We start from the raw sequence: 14,796 nt of genomic DNA, 5'->3' as shown, positions 1-14,796 counted from the left end.
TTCTTGACACTTATGAGTAATTTGTCCTTCCCTGACCTGCACAAGGGAATCTGAACAACTGGGCTGCACTAGCAAAGCCATCAGCCTCCAGAAACTGAAACCTGCACTCATTCAGAGGAAACACTCTTACCTCTAGTTGTGAAAATCTTTGTTAGACTAGAATCAGCATCTCAGCCCACCTCCAAAAAAAGCAATCAAGGAATGGATTTAATGTTATTAACCCATCTCATCCCTTTCTAGTCCTAAGTGGATTCATGGTCATCTCCCAGCATGGACAGATTTTTGACCTTTGGAAACACCAGCTTCTCCTTGACTCCTTTTTCTCTCTTCCCAAGTCTTCTCTTACATTTTACAAGCTTTCACCAAGAGACGAGGAATATCTCAGACTCAATCATGTCATAGTTATTGTGACCATTCACCCAGGACTGTCCAGCCTTAGCATGGGAAGGCTTAAACCCAGGAGCCACTACCACCCCATGGCCCAACCCCACTGGGCTGCTGCCAGGCTTGGTCAGCCTTGACCTCTGCTTAAGTTCAGCCGAAGGCTTCGGCTTGGTTGAGCCTAAACCCTCGCCATGTCCCATCCCTGTGGCACTGGGACAGGAGCCATTATGCTCCACAGAACCCTTTTTTCCCCCCATCCAAGGCTACTCCTAAATTCTCCAATGTCTGCAGACATTGCATAGCACAGCATCTGACCTGGTGACCAGCGTCATAGCCTTTTGTTTGATCCCAAAGGACTTGGTGGCTGCAGAGAAGGAACATAAAACCTTGTGCAGTAGCACATCTCCCCTTCATCAGGAGAACCCAGGGATTTTGCAGAGAGACAAATGAGTTCCAGGCACATGGCAGCCAGCCGAGCAGATGAGTCATTTGGGGAGCTGGGGCTAACAAGAGCTACGTGCGTATTTAACGCATCCCAGGGTTCCTGCCGGCTTTCAAATTGCACAGGGATGTTTGTTGAAGCTCTGGGGATGTTGGAGCCTCAGAGGCACCCTTCAGCCTCCTGAAGGGAGAAGTTTGACTTAGATACTTATCTCAGCACTTTCTGCTTCATAAACATCTCTGCTTTGCTCTGGCATTAAACTCTCCAGGCTGGAAGGCACTCAGATGGATTAGGACCAGGGGAATAGCTCAGTGTCTTGGAGAGAGACAGAAAGACCTTTCTGGCAGTGAATGATCTCCCTGTCCCCCCTTCTTGTACTGCTTCCAGAGTTACTAAAGATGGAATTGTCACAGCACAATCACGAGCTTTGTTTCCTTGGGTAAACCAGACTTGAAAGGGGAAAAAGGGAAAAAAATTAAAAAAGGAATTCCTATTTAAATTGCTGCTTGAGATGAGGCTGTGGGTTGATCTTTCAGAAACAGTGTTTTCTGTCCCACAGGACTCTATAGGAGCTCCACGGTGTGGAAGAGGTAAACAGGAAACACTCCCAAAGCAGGAGGACATGGGTTTGAAAAATAAACGAAGTACGCTCCCCTTTTGTAGTGCATAGTGCATAATTGCCTGGTGGAACTCACTGCCACAGGGCAATGTGGAGGGCAAAACTACAAGCAGCCTTCTGTGCACGGGCGGTATTTACACCAAATCTTGCTAAACTGAGGATGCTTAACGCTTCCTCTGTGGGGATCTGTTCACTGGACTTGCCACCCTCTTGGATTTATTTTTTCTGTTGTCTAATTTGAACCTCCCAAGCCACTAACTGAGACTGTTGGTCACTGTCTCATCATCATCTTCCGCTGTTGAGAAGAGGTTGGCTCCATCATCTTTGCACCTCACCTTGAAGGAGCTGTAGGCTGCTGTCAGTTCATCCCTTAGACCTCACTGTTGCGACAGCTTCTCCACAAGTCCCAGCCTTACCAGCTCCCCGTGGGTCCTGTGCATTGAGTCCAACCAGGCCTCACTCCTTGGGAAAGCAGAAGGTTCCCAATGGAGCCGTTGTCAACTCCTGCCTCTGCACCACACAGCAGCTTGTGCCTGAAGTTCTGATTTATATGAAGGGGCTGGATCATAGATCTCAGGACCCAGGAACTACACACCCCTGCAAAACGTACTGAGTAAAACTCACCACCATGTATCGCTGGAAAAATACCTTCAGTGAGATGTTGGTGAAAAGTCTGCAAGGAGAAGATGCAGACCAGCAACATCAGCCTACGTCAAGCTGCTTGCTGAGATGCAAGCTGAGATCTCCACATGGCATTGAGATCCATCAGTGCTGCAGCTCTCAGGGGAAATCCACTCTTCAAGTTATCCTGGGTGCTTTTTCACGATGCCTGTCTTATTACAAATTAATCAGGGAAGAATGAAGTACACCAGGCTTATTAATGTTTCTTTAATTAGTAACAGAACAAAAATGGACTGATTGTTTTATACAGAAAATACTGGAATGACGCAGTGGGTGTTTTTGTGTCCATTTTGCTCTGTTTTATTTCCATGTAAAAATATACATCTGGTACACAAGTTTAAAAAAATAGATTTTCACAACAAAATAAGTGCTTTGAGCACTAAAAAGTCACTTGTGCACTTTAATGGTGGCATAAGTATTTACATTTTCTAGGCACATCCCCTCCCTCCCCCCAAAATGGGCAAACCCCGCGTTATAAATATCAGCTGTGTCTGCTATATAAAACTTTCCCAGAAAAAGGGCAGGAAACACAAACATAACAATGCTGTGGCTCAGACAATTTGATTTTAACTCCCACAAAACAGTAAAAAAAAAATAATACTTCAGCTCTTGTCAAAAGAAAAACGGCGCAGGGAACGCAGCACTAGTTATCAGGCATGGCAAGCAGAAGGGGAAGAATTTTGAGACGTGATACCTTTCAGGGGAATAACGGCACAGACGAGGTAGCAGTAGTACACTTTCAAAAGGTCAAAAATGTTTAAGAAGAAGTGATCTTGACTTTTTAGAAGAACAGGGTAGATTAGGTGTCACTCAGAGTCCTTCTCCACCTGATTTACTATGCTGTAGGGTTGACTAATGGAAAAACAGCAATTCCTACAGCTGGCATCTGATGAACTTGAGCCAGGACAACATGTCAGGAAATGCTGACATGTTGAAAATGTTGTTTTCTGGCAACAGTTTCTTTCCACCACTTTCTGAGTCTTTCTCAGGTAGACTGTGCTGATCGCACTGATAAGTGGCCTAGTTCACCTTCTCTGTCACAGACCCACCTTGCCATTAGTCCAGGCAGTGTTGGAGGCATCTTGGAACATCATGAAGTCCCCTCTCCCAAGTGTGAAAAATCCCTTGTGGGGGAAAAATGGTCCCTTTGGTAAAAGCTTGAATGGGGGCAGATTGAATGACATTCATAGCTCGTGGTTAAACACGGTACATCAGCAACTAACCACATGAAGGCAGCTGGGATGAATGTCACCAGCTTTGCAGAGCTGATCTCGGATGTTACCACAAACCCACTGCGCACAGGAAGGGTAACAAGCATTACATGGCAGCAGTCGCTAATACAATGTCTGGAGATCAGTGTAGCTGAGGGCAGTATTAGAGGAAAGGTAGCTGAAGGGATGTTGTCAGACATGGGATTGAGTCGTAGAAACCAGAGTGTGCAAAAGTTGACCAAACTTGCCTCGTTCTCCAGTGCATGGCTTTCTGAGACAGGAGCCATACAACAGAGACGGATCTATAAAAAAAACCCAACAATCTGTCCAGAGCTGCTTGGCAAGTTTAGGGTTTGGCCCTGGCCAAAGAGAAGAGGCTCTTCTGCAGTGTTCATAGTTCATTGAGTTGAAATGCCCAGAGCGAGTCCTTGGGAAGGCGTCTCCCACCACAGGGTGTCTTGTCCCATCAGACTTCAAATGAGGCAGCTGAGTTCGCCTGCCAAAATGCTTCAGTGGCAAATTCGTTCAGTCATTTCTTTCTGCATTGAAGGAGGAGAGAAAAGAAAGCGACAGTCAGTGCAAAAGACAGGTTTTAGTAGAGTGACAGGTCAGGCAGTTTGGTAGGTGTCCAAAACCAACCCAAGGAAGTGACCGTGGGAGTCGCAGGGACCGTTTCTCTATTTCCCATGCCATCCTTCCTGGGAACCGCGCTGCCTCAGCAGCAACTTCCTGGCATCCTCTGCGGTCTCCATGGCACAAGGTTATTTTGGCCGTTCCCGAGCTTTGAGAGGAGTCCAAGGAGAGAGCACTGGCTCAGATGCTGAAAGATGCAGGTCCTGCTCCTGACTCAGCCACAGAGCCGCCAGACAAGGTGGTACCACACTCAGAGCCTCCCTTTACAGCCTCCTAGGAGATGGGACACAGAGCTTCTCCCAGCTTTCGCTCCAAGAGGTGACAACAGCTCACCCAAAGGACCTGTGGTTTTGGCAAGGGATCCCATGGTCACACTGCAATGCTGGTGAGTGCTAATAACAGCGGGACAGAGGAAACCTCTGTGAGAGCGAGCTCTGTTTAGGCTAACAGACTGTTTGCTTTAACCAGGATGGCATCGTGCCAGCTGCTTGAGGAAGGGGCCCAGCTGTCAACTGGTGGAAGATGGTATTTGTCCTTGCCTTAAGGAGCTCAACCAATAGCTAGCAAATCATGCACACTGCTGCAGCGAGGAAAGAGTCTTGATTCTCTCTGGCTCATCAGGTTCATGGCTTGTGAGTCTGCACGTGCACACAGACCCCCCTCACGCACCCGAGAATGGTTGCACGTTAAAATGTACTCCCAAAATAGATCTGAAGTGGGACTGGTCTGCGGAGAAGGATGCAACTGAAAAAACGAGGACTGGGAAAGGAAGGTGACCCTAAGTAACCCTATAAAAGGCCCTTTAGTGATATAACCAAGGGGACAGAAGCTGCAATGTCAGCTCTTCAGGGCTGAAAGCTTTGTTTTTAAAATTCATTGGGGGAGAGAGGCAAAGAGAGGGCTTCTCTGCAGAAGTAACATGCAAAACCACTCAAGCACAGAACCCAGCCACCGAAGGAAAAGCTGATGCTCTGCCACAAAATCATGCTGCAAACGGGAGGTGTTCGCAAACATCTCGGAAGGAGAAAGAATCGGGGGTGAGAACACTGTGAACATCCTCTTGCAACAGCATCCAAACCACCCCCCTACCACAGCACCATGCACAGCAGCAGCTTTGATGGGTTGGGGTGGCCAGTGGGCTGCCAAGACGCCTGCGAGCTCCTCAGGCTGTCTCCAGTGTCCAAGGCATTCGTCACGCTCTGGAAATGCCCACAGCCCTGTCTTGGTGCGTAACCAGCTGGAGATCTGCCCGGCTCTGTGACCTGCCCTCGTCAAGGAAGCAAGTGCACAGCTTCTCCTGCCCCCAGATTTCTCGATTTGTTAAGAGAGTGAATCACTGCCTGTTGCTGGTTCTGCCTCTACAAAGGATCCGTCTCATCTGCTGCTAAGAAATCACTTCCCAGAGAAGTCTGACAAAAGGGAAACTGAGGCAGCAATGGGAGATTGAGCCAGAGGCAGACTGAGAAACCACAAACTTCTTCATCCTACAATCCTTGTAATTTTTCTAAGCTGTTTAGGCCAAACAGGACATTTTCTGGCTGGGGAGATGTTGGGGTGTTTGTTTTTTCCTTCTTACTCCTAAATCTGAAAACTGGGGCTCTTCAGTAGAAAGCCCTATCTGAAAAGCTCCAACCATAATAGAGCACCTGCTGTCCTGCTGCAGATGTGCTCCCTCCACATCCTCGGGGGCCTTCCTCGGCGTGCAGGGGACAGGCACCTCTGCAGGCAGGAGTCTCCTCCGTCATGGGATTCATGTGGACTGACTCTGGCCCTCTAAATGCAGGGTTAGGAAAGTTGTCAGGGCTCAAAAGGCAGTCAAGGGAGACTGAACCTCTCAAGGGCAGTTCATCTCATCCCTACTGAGGGATTATCACCTTTCCACCAACCTTGAGGACTTCGAAAAACTAAACCCTGCAGTCTTAGCCTGAAGTGAAGGCAGCTGCAATGCACTGGTTGTCCTTGCTTAAGTGTCAAACGGGCTAATGAATCCTTCAAGACTTAAAAACACTTGAAGAAACACATGAGGAAACTTCCCATTATTGCTTTCCCTGCCTGCTGCAGAGAGAAATGCTGTTGGAAGCTACTGGATCCATTCTAATGCATGCAGACTTTGGGACTGATGACAGTGTCAAGCTGCAGCCTCTTGGGGTAACAGCATGGCCAGAAGGACCACTTTCAGTTTCCAAAAGTTGTCGATAAGCTGCAGCAACTCGTCCCTCCTTCCTCAGCTCAGTATTGCAGCCTGGACACAGCTGTCCTCTGGCTGCAGGACACTCTCCTACACACCTCCAGCAAGTATTGCCTGAGGGAAGGAGGTCTCCCGTGTGGTTGGGTCTGCCTGGGGCTTGGATGCCAGGCAATGGACACACCAGGAAATGAGACACAGATAGACCAGGGTCTATGTAAATGCATCTCATTTCCTTGTAATTTAACTCTGATTGCATCACATAGGAAAAACTGTTCATCTGAGATTCATCAAGACCCGTAAATCATCTCACGTTGCATGTGACTCACTGGCATTAAAAGCCTATTTAGCAATGTCAGCCTCTGGTTTGGCTATTATGTGCTAATTATTTACATTAGCAAGCATCAGTCAAAGGAGAAGACACCATTATGGGCTGTAGATCAATGCTAAATAAGTTTTTCATGAGGAGAGGTGGTGAGGAAGACTAACAGAGGACAGGGTGACACTGAGCTGCCATTTTCTGGAGCTGAGGGCCATTGTGATGGCATAGGCCACAATCAAGCTCTACAAAATAATTAATGTAGATGCTGTTGTCATTCAAGTCTCCCCTGGTTAGATCATCCTCTCTCCACATCCCAAACCACCATCAGAGCAGACAGGCAGCAAACTGACTGAGACAAATGAAAGCAGAGAAGTAAAGCGCTCAGCACTTAGGGGCAGGGGCATCACCCCCCACCCCCAGATATTCCTAAACAGGCAGCCCATGCTGGGCCTTTTATCAGCTCTTCCTCTCGCTGGGGTTGGATCCTCTTCGTCTTCCCTGGCTCTCTGCTGCTGGATACAGTCTTTTCTGCAACCCAGCCCTTATCACAGTGTCCTGACGACTGGGTTGCCTATTAATTCTTCTTCCCATTGCAACACATCCTCCCTAGGTCAGACCACACTTGCTTCTCAAACACAACTATGTGCATTTTCTAGTTGATGTGCCTGGGCCGTCTGGCCTCTGCTGCTTTCAAGGACTCTCACTCTCTGCCTGGCTAATTGCTTCCCAAGGGAGGCTGCAGAGAAACTGGGAGCTCCAGTGAGACCTCTGCAGCTCAGCTCTATAGCTGTTGTCTGGAGCTGCGTGTCCTACTGGGGCTTGCCTTTCTGCAGCATTACTGTAATCCACACTTCGGAGCTCAAGCAGGGGCTGTAGTGCACTCATATGAAAACTCAGGACTGTGGAGAGGAGACTTGGGCTCAAACCTGACCCCAGGAAAGCCATGTGGACACAACTGGTTTTTCAGCCCCCACTCCAACCTACCAGTGCTGTGTTCAACCCATGCTCTCAACCCCTTCACCTCCCCTTCCCTGGGTCATCCTTACCAAAGGCTCCAGCTCCCGGTGGTCAACGAGGCTGAACTCCCTGATGAAGTAGTAAAAGTGCTTGTAGCAGGTGTTGACGTGCGCCTCAGCACCCATGTTGATGATGCTGTCAAAGTGGTGGATGTAGACATGGACAAAGACACGGAAGAGGCGGGTGAGGATCTTAGTGCAAACTTGCTGGAACTGCTTGGGGAAGGGAACACCTGCAAAGCAGAAGCAAGTTGGAAGCCATTTGACCATTTCCAAAAGAACCAGCTAGCATTTCAGTGTTGCTGTCATGGCTAACAGGCAGTCCTGGATGATGAGGAAGGGCGCCCTTGGCTAATGTCAAGAGTGACAGCTACACCAGAGCAATGTGCCATCTAGCTCTCCCCACATCGCTCTTCACTGCCCAACTGGCAATTTCACACAGGCATGGCCTGAGGATTTGGGGAGCTGCCCTGGGAGAGAAAATTTCTCATTGAGTGGAGGAGGCCACCTCTCTCCACATCTGGCTCTACCCAGCACAATTTGGCAGAGGATCCTTCTGCCCTTTCTCGCTGCCTTTCCCTGACAAGCCTGTGCAGGCACAGCGTAAGTCAAATTGTATTTACCCAGGTCCATGAACAAAACTAGACCTCCTCCCAACCAGAAAAGACACCTTCCCTGGTCCTCTGAATCAAAAGCATGGTTCGTACTGTTTTTCTTCCTCCACACACCCTCAAACATCCCTTCTGATGCATCAACAAAAACAGGTGGGGTTTCTGCCTTTTTTCCTGATCCTTGTTTCAAACAAATGTCTCATTAAAACAGGAAGAAAACTGCCTGTCTTGATGATGCTTAGGTTGTAATTTCATTGCACCCGTATGATGCTCCCTGAGATGTCCTCCCAGGTTGTGGAAGAACGGGACCCACCACACATTGCTCTATTCTCTTAGCCTTGTCCCACATAAGGAGACAATTTCATACTCAATATTTCCATCCTTGTCTAAATGCACTGATATCACAGAGAGAAATCTCAGAGGTGTGATAGAGTCAGCATCAGCAAGCTTGGGCTAAATCTCTAAAGGAAGCATGGCTTTGAAACCCCGAATGTATTTTATGGGAGGAGAAAAATTAAACAACTGGAATTTGTTTTCCTGAAGCTTCTTCCTCTCCCCCGAGCTATTCAATGCAAATTTGCAAAGAACAAAATAAAAACCTCCCTTCCCACAGCTGTACAAGCCTCCTCCCTCAGCTTCTTATTAATGCAGCACATAACCTCTTAAAAATCTTTCCAGATAATCTCCTCTCAACCATGGCCAGCTCACACATTTTGTGCTGTGGAAAGCATCAGCAAATCTCTTAGCTAAAAAAAATATAATAAAAATGGTAGTTTTATCTTTGAATCTTTCTCATCAGCTTCACTAGGCAATTGAACTACTTTTTCCCAAAGGCTCCTGGCAGTTTTGTTTCCCAGCAGCAGAGCCATGCCCCTCTCCTCCATGGGTGGCAAATGCAAAGGAGCTGCTCCTTCATCACCACGCGTGGAGCCGGTGTTTTCACAGCTCCAGCAGATCCCATTAGGACTTTCTGGGAAAGGTGTCTGCATCTGGCAAAGTACAACCAGGCTCTCCCCATGCCAGCAGCGTACAGATGGTGGTGGAGATGGTACAGGCTTCTGCCCTGCACCCTTGGCTGCAGAGCTCCCCTTGCTGCCAGTCTGGTACGGGCAGGGATCAGAGAGAGATCTCTGGGTTTCCCTGCAGTCAGGAGGGAGACAGTGCTTTACCAACAGCTTCGTTTGAGCTTTCTGCACCAAGTGAGAATTTGCTGAGCCAATAAAAGCCGTAATGACCCAGCTGGGGACTCAGAGATGCCCCTGCAGACCAGCTTTGAAGGGCCAGTCAAGAAGCATATTTTTAAATAAAGAAAAATTAATCACGGTGAGTAATTTCTGATGAGCACACATTCCTGAGCCCTGGCTGGGGAATACACACTGTTCTGAACAGCCTGTTGCCCTGGGACCAGGGGCGAGCAGTCGCTGCTGGGAACTCAGCAAGGTGAGCACGTGTTGTCTCCACTTCGTCACCCGTCCCACTTGCCTGGTGCCTCCTCCAGTCAAAGCAGGCAGCAAGGAAGGAACAGACCTGACAGCCACTGGGAGTTTATCACCAAACTGCAAAGAATGATAGGGATTGCAAGCAGCAAACTTCAACCCAGTCCTGAGCTGAGAAAGAAATAAGATCAGACTGAATAGCAGATCCAAAAGATCTCAGACACCCTGGGCTGATAGCATCTACGGTCCAGATACTGCTGGACTGTCTCCAGAGCTTGCAGATGGTGACAAGTGGCTTTCCACCGCTTTTGTCCTGAGGTTAGCCAGGAACCGTCTTGTCCTATAAATCAGCTACCAGCAAGTCTTCGTGGACATGCTGGCAGCTGAGAGACTTTGAGGGGGGACACCTCCAGCTACATCCTGGGTTCTCCAAAAGCAGCTCTTGCATCAGGAAAAAGAGATTTATCATAAACCATAGAACATTGTGGGTTGGAATGGACCTCTAAAGATCATCTAGTCCAAATCTTGCGGCCATTGGCAACTATGGGAGCTGCTGAGCTATCCTATACCTAATTGTGCCCAAAAAGATACCATCAAGCACCTACAAGCACCCTTCTGGGCTACCCCACCACTGTGTTTTCTCATGAACCCAGCAGCAGCAGCTCTCAGGTGAAGCTGGGCTGCTCTTCTTTGTGTCCAGCACAAGGTGTCAGTGTGTGGCCATCTCCTCCAGACATGGCCAGGCTGGAGTGGCTGGCTTTCACCAAGAGACTTCTACAGATCATCCCTTACCCTACCATGCCGTGACACCACCACCCACACTGGTCCTTGAGGTCCAGGCATCACCGGGGTCTGGCTCTGGCTTTCTCCCCACATCACCCCTCTCACTCACACATGTGCCCAGGGAGGAACGGGCAGCCGCAGCAGCGCAGGGCAACAACCCTGGGCCATCATCTCCTGCTTCCTTTTCCAATGTTGCAGCCACATCTGTGCCAGGACCCTCAATTCAGGCTATGGATGCTCAAGTGGACCCTGTGTCGGGCACAGGGGCCTGCACCAGCTGATCAAAGCACTTCCCCATGGGAAGGAAGCAGGCCGGATGTCTGATAAGGAGGCTGCCTCCGCCAGCAGCAGCCGGGCCTCAACGCTGACCTCCAGCGACTTGGAAAGCCACCCATAGCAGCCCCAGCAGGCACTGGCCACACTGGCAAGGAGAAATTCCCCATCCCCTTGCCCAGAGCTGAAAGAAAAGCAGTCTCCAGTAAGAGCTGCTTCTGACCAACCTGGGGAGAGCAGCAGACAGATCTGGCATAAACACGGCTTGCCCTGGGTCACGGCTGCTGGCGCAGCGGATGTCCAGCAGACAACGCATGTGACATCCTCTCCAGCACACGAGGGGACACAGCGAGAGCTGGCGGTGCCTCCTCCCTGCAGCCAGCACATCCCAGCAAGGGGAAAGCCCTGGGACAGGGATGTCAGCACCACCCATGCACCTATCCTGCCCCTGCAGGTGCTTTAAATAATTAAATAATGCAGCCAGGTCCCCATACATTCATGTTGGAGCCATTCAAGCTGCTAGGAGGGGTCACCATGACAACAAGCGGGGAGCGATGGGGCCCATTCCCCAAATATGGAGAGTGGCAGGTTGCTCCCACTGAGGCTTCCACCTCCCTGCCAGGCTGGGCCAGGCAGCTCAGCATTACAGCCGGCAGCAGAGTTCCCATCAGTGGCCAATGCACTGATAAGCGGCACTTGGGGATGGGGCAGTGGTGCCCTTGCTTTCTCCACCTTGGAGGTGGTACATGGTGGCACAACCAGCAGGAGGAGCAGCTTGGCGAGACGAAGGGATGAGGTTTGTGGGACTGGCTCTGCATGGCTGGGATGACTTGTTAGCAGAAGTATGGGAGGCCAGGGCAAAGTCAGGATAGAGCCTCAGGTTTTGGCAAGCCACCCTGACAGGATGACACTGCTTGCGTTTGCTTCACCCTTCCCAGCCTGACATGCATATGGGGACCCAACAACACCATCCCAGTGCATCCCACTGATGCTGGTCCCAGCTGCTCCAAGAGACAGCATAACACCACAAAACCCACCTGGGTGGATTTAAAGGCATTGAAATTACCTTTACATTTAATTCCTTGGTGCTCACTGTTGAGCAACCTTCACAAAAGCAGCAGCAAACCCACAATCTGATGGGCGGTGGGGACCACAGGATGCAATGAATATGATGCTGGGGCAAAGATTTATACACAAGGTCAGCTTTTCTCCTCTGCCCATGATCACAGACACTGCACACAGCTCAGACAGCCGGTGGCTGGGAGCATTGCCTGTCCCAGGGCAGAAAAGCAGCCCCATCCCAGGTGAAGTGGAGCAGAGCAGCCAAGCACAGCGGTGGAAAAGGGAGGACCTTGCCCATGCTCCAAGCCAGGACAAAAGCTGTGAGTACAGCAGGTACAATTCCACTCACTCAAACGCAGCCGGGGTGCTGGCGAGTGGCGTGGCTCACAGCCCTGAAACGAATTAGCACCTTCAGTTTATCTTGAATGTTTTGCTTGAAAACCCCAAGATGTGATTTAATGCTTCAAGAAATCTGTTTTCCCCACTCTGTGCTGATTGCTTCAAAACATAAGGAAACCACATGGGACCACATGTAAAAGGAAATGAAAATGAGAGGTAACAAAGTGCCTGCGCTTACGGTAAGTGACTGCATATGGCTCTTGGATCTCTCCTGTCCCTGACCCCCGTGCTCCAGCCAATTTCATTTTTTCACGATGAATCAGTACTGGGAAGCTATACTGCTTCTTGGCAGTTGTATTTTTTTTCCTCTGCAAAAGCAGTAATTCAATGAAGTACGTGATGAATTATTGTTGTCATTATTTCTCAATTCCATTTTGGCCACCATGGTGTTCGGTGATTCACTTTTTCCTAAAAATAAGTCTTTAAAGCCCCATTTAAAACTAATGGCATGATGGCAGCTGCAAGCTGGTGTGGTGTTAATTTTAGGAGAAAATAGGCAGAAAAAAAAGTCAAGTCATGTAAAAAACAGCCAGCCGAGACAATGGCAATAATTAGCAGCATTCTGAACATTTTTCTGCCTTTGTTATGGGGAGAAAGTATCAGATAATTTCACACCAAGTTTTCTCAGTTTCATAGAATTGCTTCGGGACCAATTTTGAATGGCAGAGCTTGAGTTTTGAAAAGCTTTCCAAGAACCGTTCCCAAATCTCCTGTGACTGATGCTCTTTAGAGCCACAGGTGCATTTGGCAGAGAGTACGGGGTGTTTCCGGCGCTGGGCCTGGTCCAAGCCCTGATTTAACAGTGGAGAGGTTTCAGCAGCCGCAGAGGTGCTGATGTAGGACATCTGGCCCTGTGCAACCGGTGGCCTGATGCTGGGCTGACTGGTGCAGACGCAGCCGAGTGACTGCCAAGGGCCCTGCAAACCCCATCCACCCAACCCTCCTCCCCAGTGCCCTGCCTGAAACCAGGCACTGCAGGGCAGAACGATTACCACGAGGAGCTGATGTTTTCCAGGTGGTAATTTGTTCATGTGGCTATTCGCTGAAGTAATCCACTGGTATAGTTTTACCAGCTGGTAAAAATACACCTGTAGAATCATTTATTCTTCTCCTTGTGTGGAAACAATGCTTATTCTCCGTTTAAATGTATTTTTCAGGACAGCTACATTGGTTGGAAGAGTGGCAACAGAGTGCTAGCACATGCAAACTGATATGGGTCATGTGGGAAAGCTGCTGCTGCTGCAGATTTATAGGGATCAGGTTGGCACAGCTCACCCCAGGCAGGGATTTGTCTCGTCTTGACCAGCAGACAAACAGGTTTCTGCTCCGGAGGAAGGATTACCCAGCAAAGCCTCTTCACCCCAGCCAAGGTTTCCCCTCAAGATGCCAAACCACCTCCACTTATTTCCAGCTGAGCCTCCCACCCCAGGGTGAAGGATTTCCCCACTCTGACCCATGAAATACCTCCCCCTTAACTGTCAGGACAACCAGGGGTGAGTGAGCCCCGCTGAATCATGGACCACTTCAGGCCCTGTAGCTTTTGGATGGAGGGCGATGCTGAGGTTAGCCTTGGGCTACGTTAGCAAGTCTGGGGAAGACTTTCTGTTTCTTAAAAAAAGGGAATAAAAAGAAGTCTGTTTTGTCTGCGGTCAGGTGGCCTCAGCCAGTGAAATCTTTGTGCTGAGACTGTTCTATTGCACATGGCAAAGTGAAGCCAGGAAGGAAAGCAGGGATGCATGGCTCATTAAACACTTGCTGAAACAGTGGCCAGTGCAAGCAGGAGTGGAACAAACCTTCATGCTAAACCCCGTCTCCACTGCTAATACTGAAAAGCTTCATGTCAACCCCAAAGCATGAGATTTCTTTTTCCCTCCATCACCTTGTCAGACTTCTCCCCCTCCCTAAAACAACTCACATCTCCCCTGTGTCCTCTCTCAGGGCCTTGTTCTCCTTGTCCTGTTTTTTTCCCAAGGGGCTGGCTCTTTAGGAGGAGGGGGAATGAGCATCTCCATTTGCTCACCCTGGCCACTGAACCCGAGCTCTGCATCCCTCCCCAGCTGGGGTGGTGACGAGGAGCAGCAGCCCATCAGGAACGGGTGGATGTGACATTTCCTTTCAGCCAAACACCTCCATCTTCCAAAATGCCAGGGCTGCCAAGCAATTACCAAGTTAGCAAGGCAGGCCAGTGAAAGGCAGTAAACTGGGGATGCCCTGATGACAAGCTGCCACCGGCTCCCTCCCTCTGCCCCCCACAACAGCCTCTCATGTGTTTTAAAGTGCGATCTCGGGCTAAGTTCCCTTTTACGTGCGGCAGGCCAGAAGCACCAAGACACGCCGCCAAGGGGACTGGAGTCACTCAGGGACACGAGGGTGCCCCCCACTAGAAAGGGGCTTGAAAGAGGGACCCAGAAACAGCTTTAGAAGTGGGAAAAAAAAAAAAAGGGTTTGCCCCACAGTGGCCTGCAGCCAACCCAGGTCTCACCCATGCCGAAACAAAAGAAGAAGTGGAAAGCAGAGTCAGTAGCCATCCCTCCCCATGCTGGGAGGGAGAAGTGCCAGAAACAAGCTGAAAACCAGCAGGGCCATGACTGTGCTCGGGTTTTGTGCCTCCAAATTCCTCCATGGCTGCCTGCTTTCTGCAGCGTTAAAACTCCCTGTAGCCCTGACTCCCAGAGCAGCTTTCAGGCAGCGCCACATCCCAAATCCCACCTGCAAGGCATTAAATCAGACCAGGACACT

General features: G+C 49.6%; 1 protein-coding gene across 1 annotated transcript in view; it reads right to left on the bottom strand.

Annotated features, from left to right (window-relative positions):
• Nucleotides 1-3,846: 3,846 nt before the first annotated feature.
• Nucleotides 3,847-14,796, bottom strand: part of MOB3C (MOB kinase activator 3C) — a 12,944-nt gene continuing 1,994 nt past the window's right edge. The window contains exons 2-3 of the mRNA XM_010181875.1: nucleotides 7,524-7,726; nucleotides 3,847-3,876 (exon numbers count right to left, since the gene is read on the bottom strand). Coding sequence (XP_010180177.1) covers nucleotides 3,847-3,876; nucleotides 7,524-7,726 — 233 coding nt within the window. The remainder of the gene's footprint in view (nucleotides 3,877-7,523; nucleotides 7,727-14,796) is intronic.

Source organism: Mesitornis unicolor, unplaced genomic scaffold (assembly GCF_000695765.1).
Source record: "Mesitornis unicolor isolate BGI_N332 unplaced genomic scaffold, ASM69576v1 scaffold13653, whole genome shotgun sequence".
Lineage (NCBI taxonomy): Eukaryota > Metazoa > Chordata > Aves > Mesitornithiformes > Mesitornithidae > Mesitornis > Mesitornis unicolor.
The sequence above is the reverse complement of the archived record's forward strand: the minus strand, read 5'-3'. Positions and strand labels throughout refer to the sequence as shown.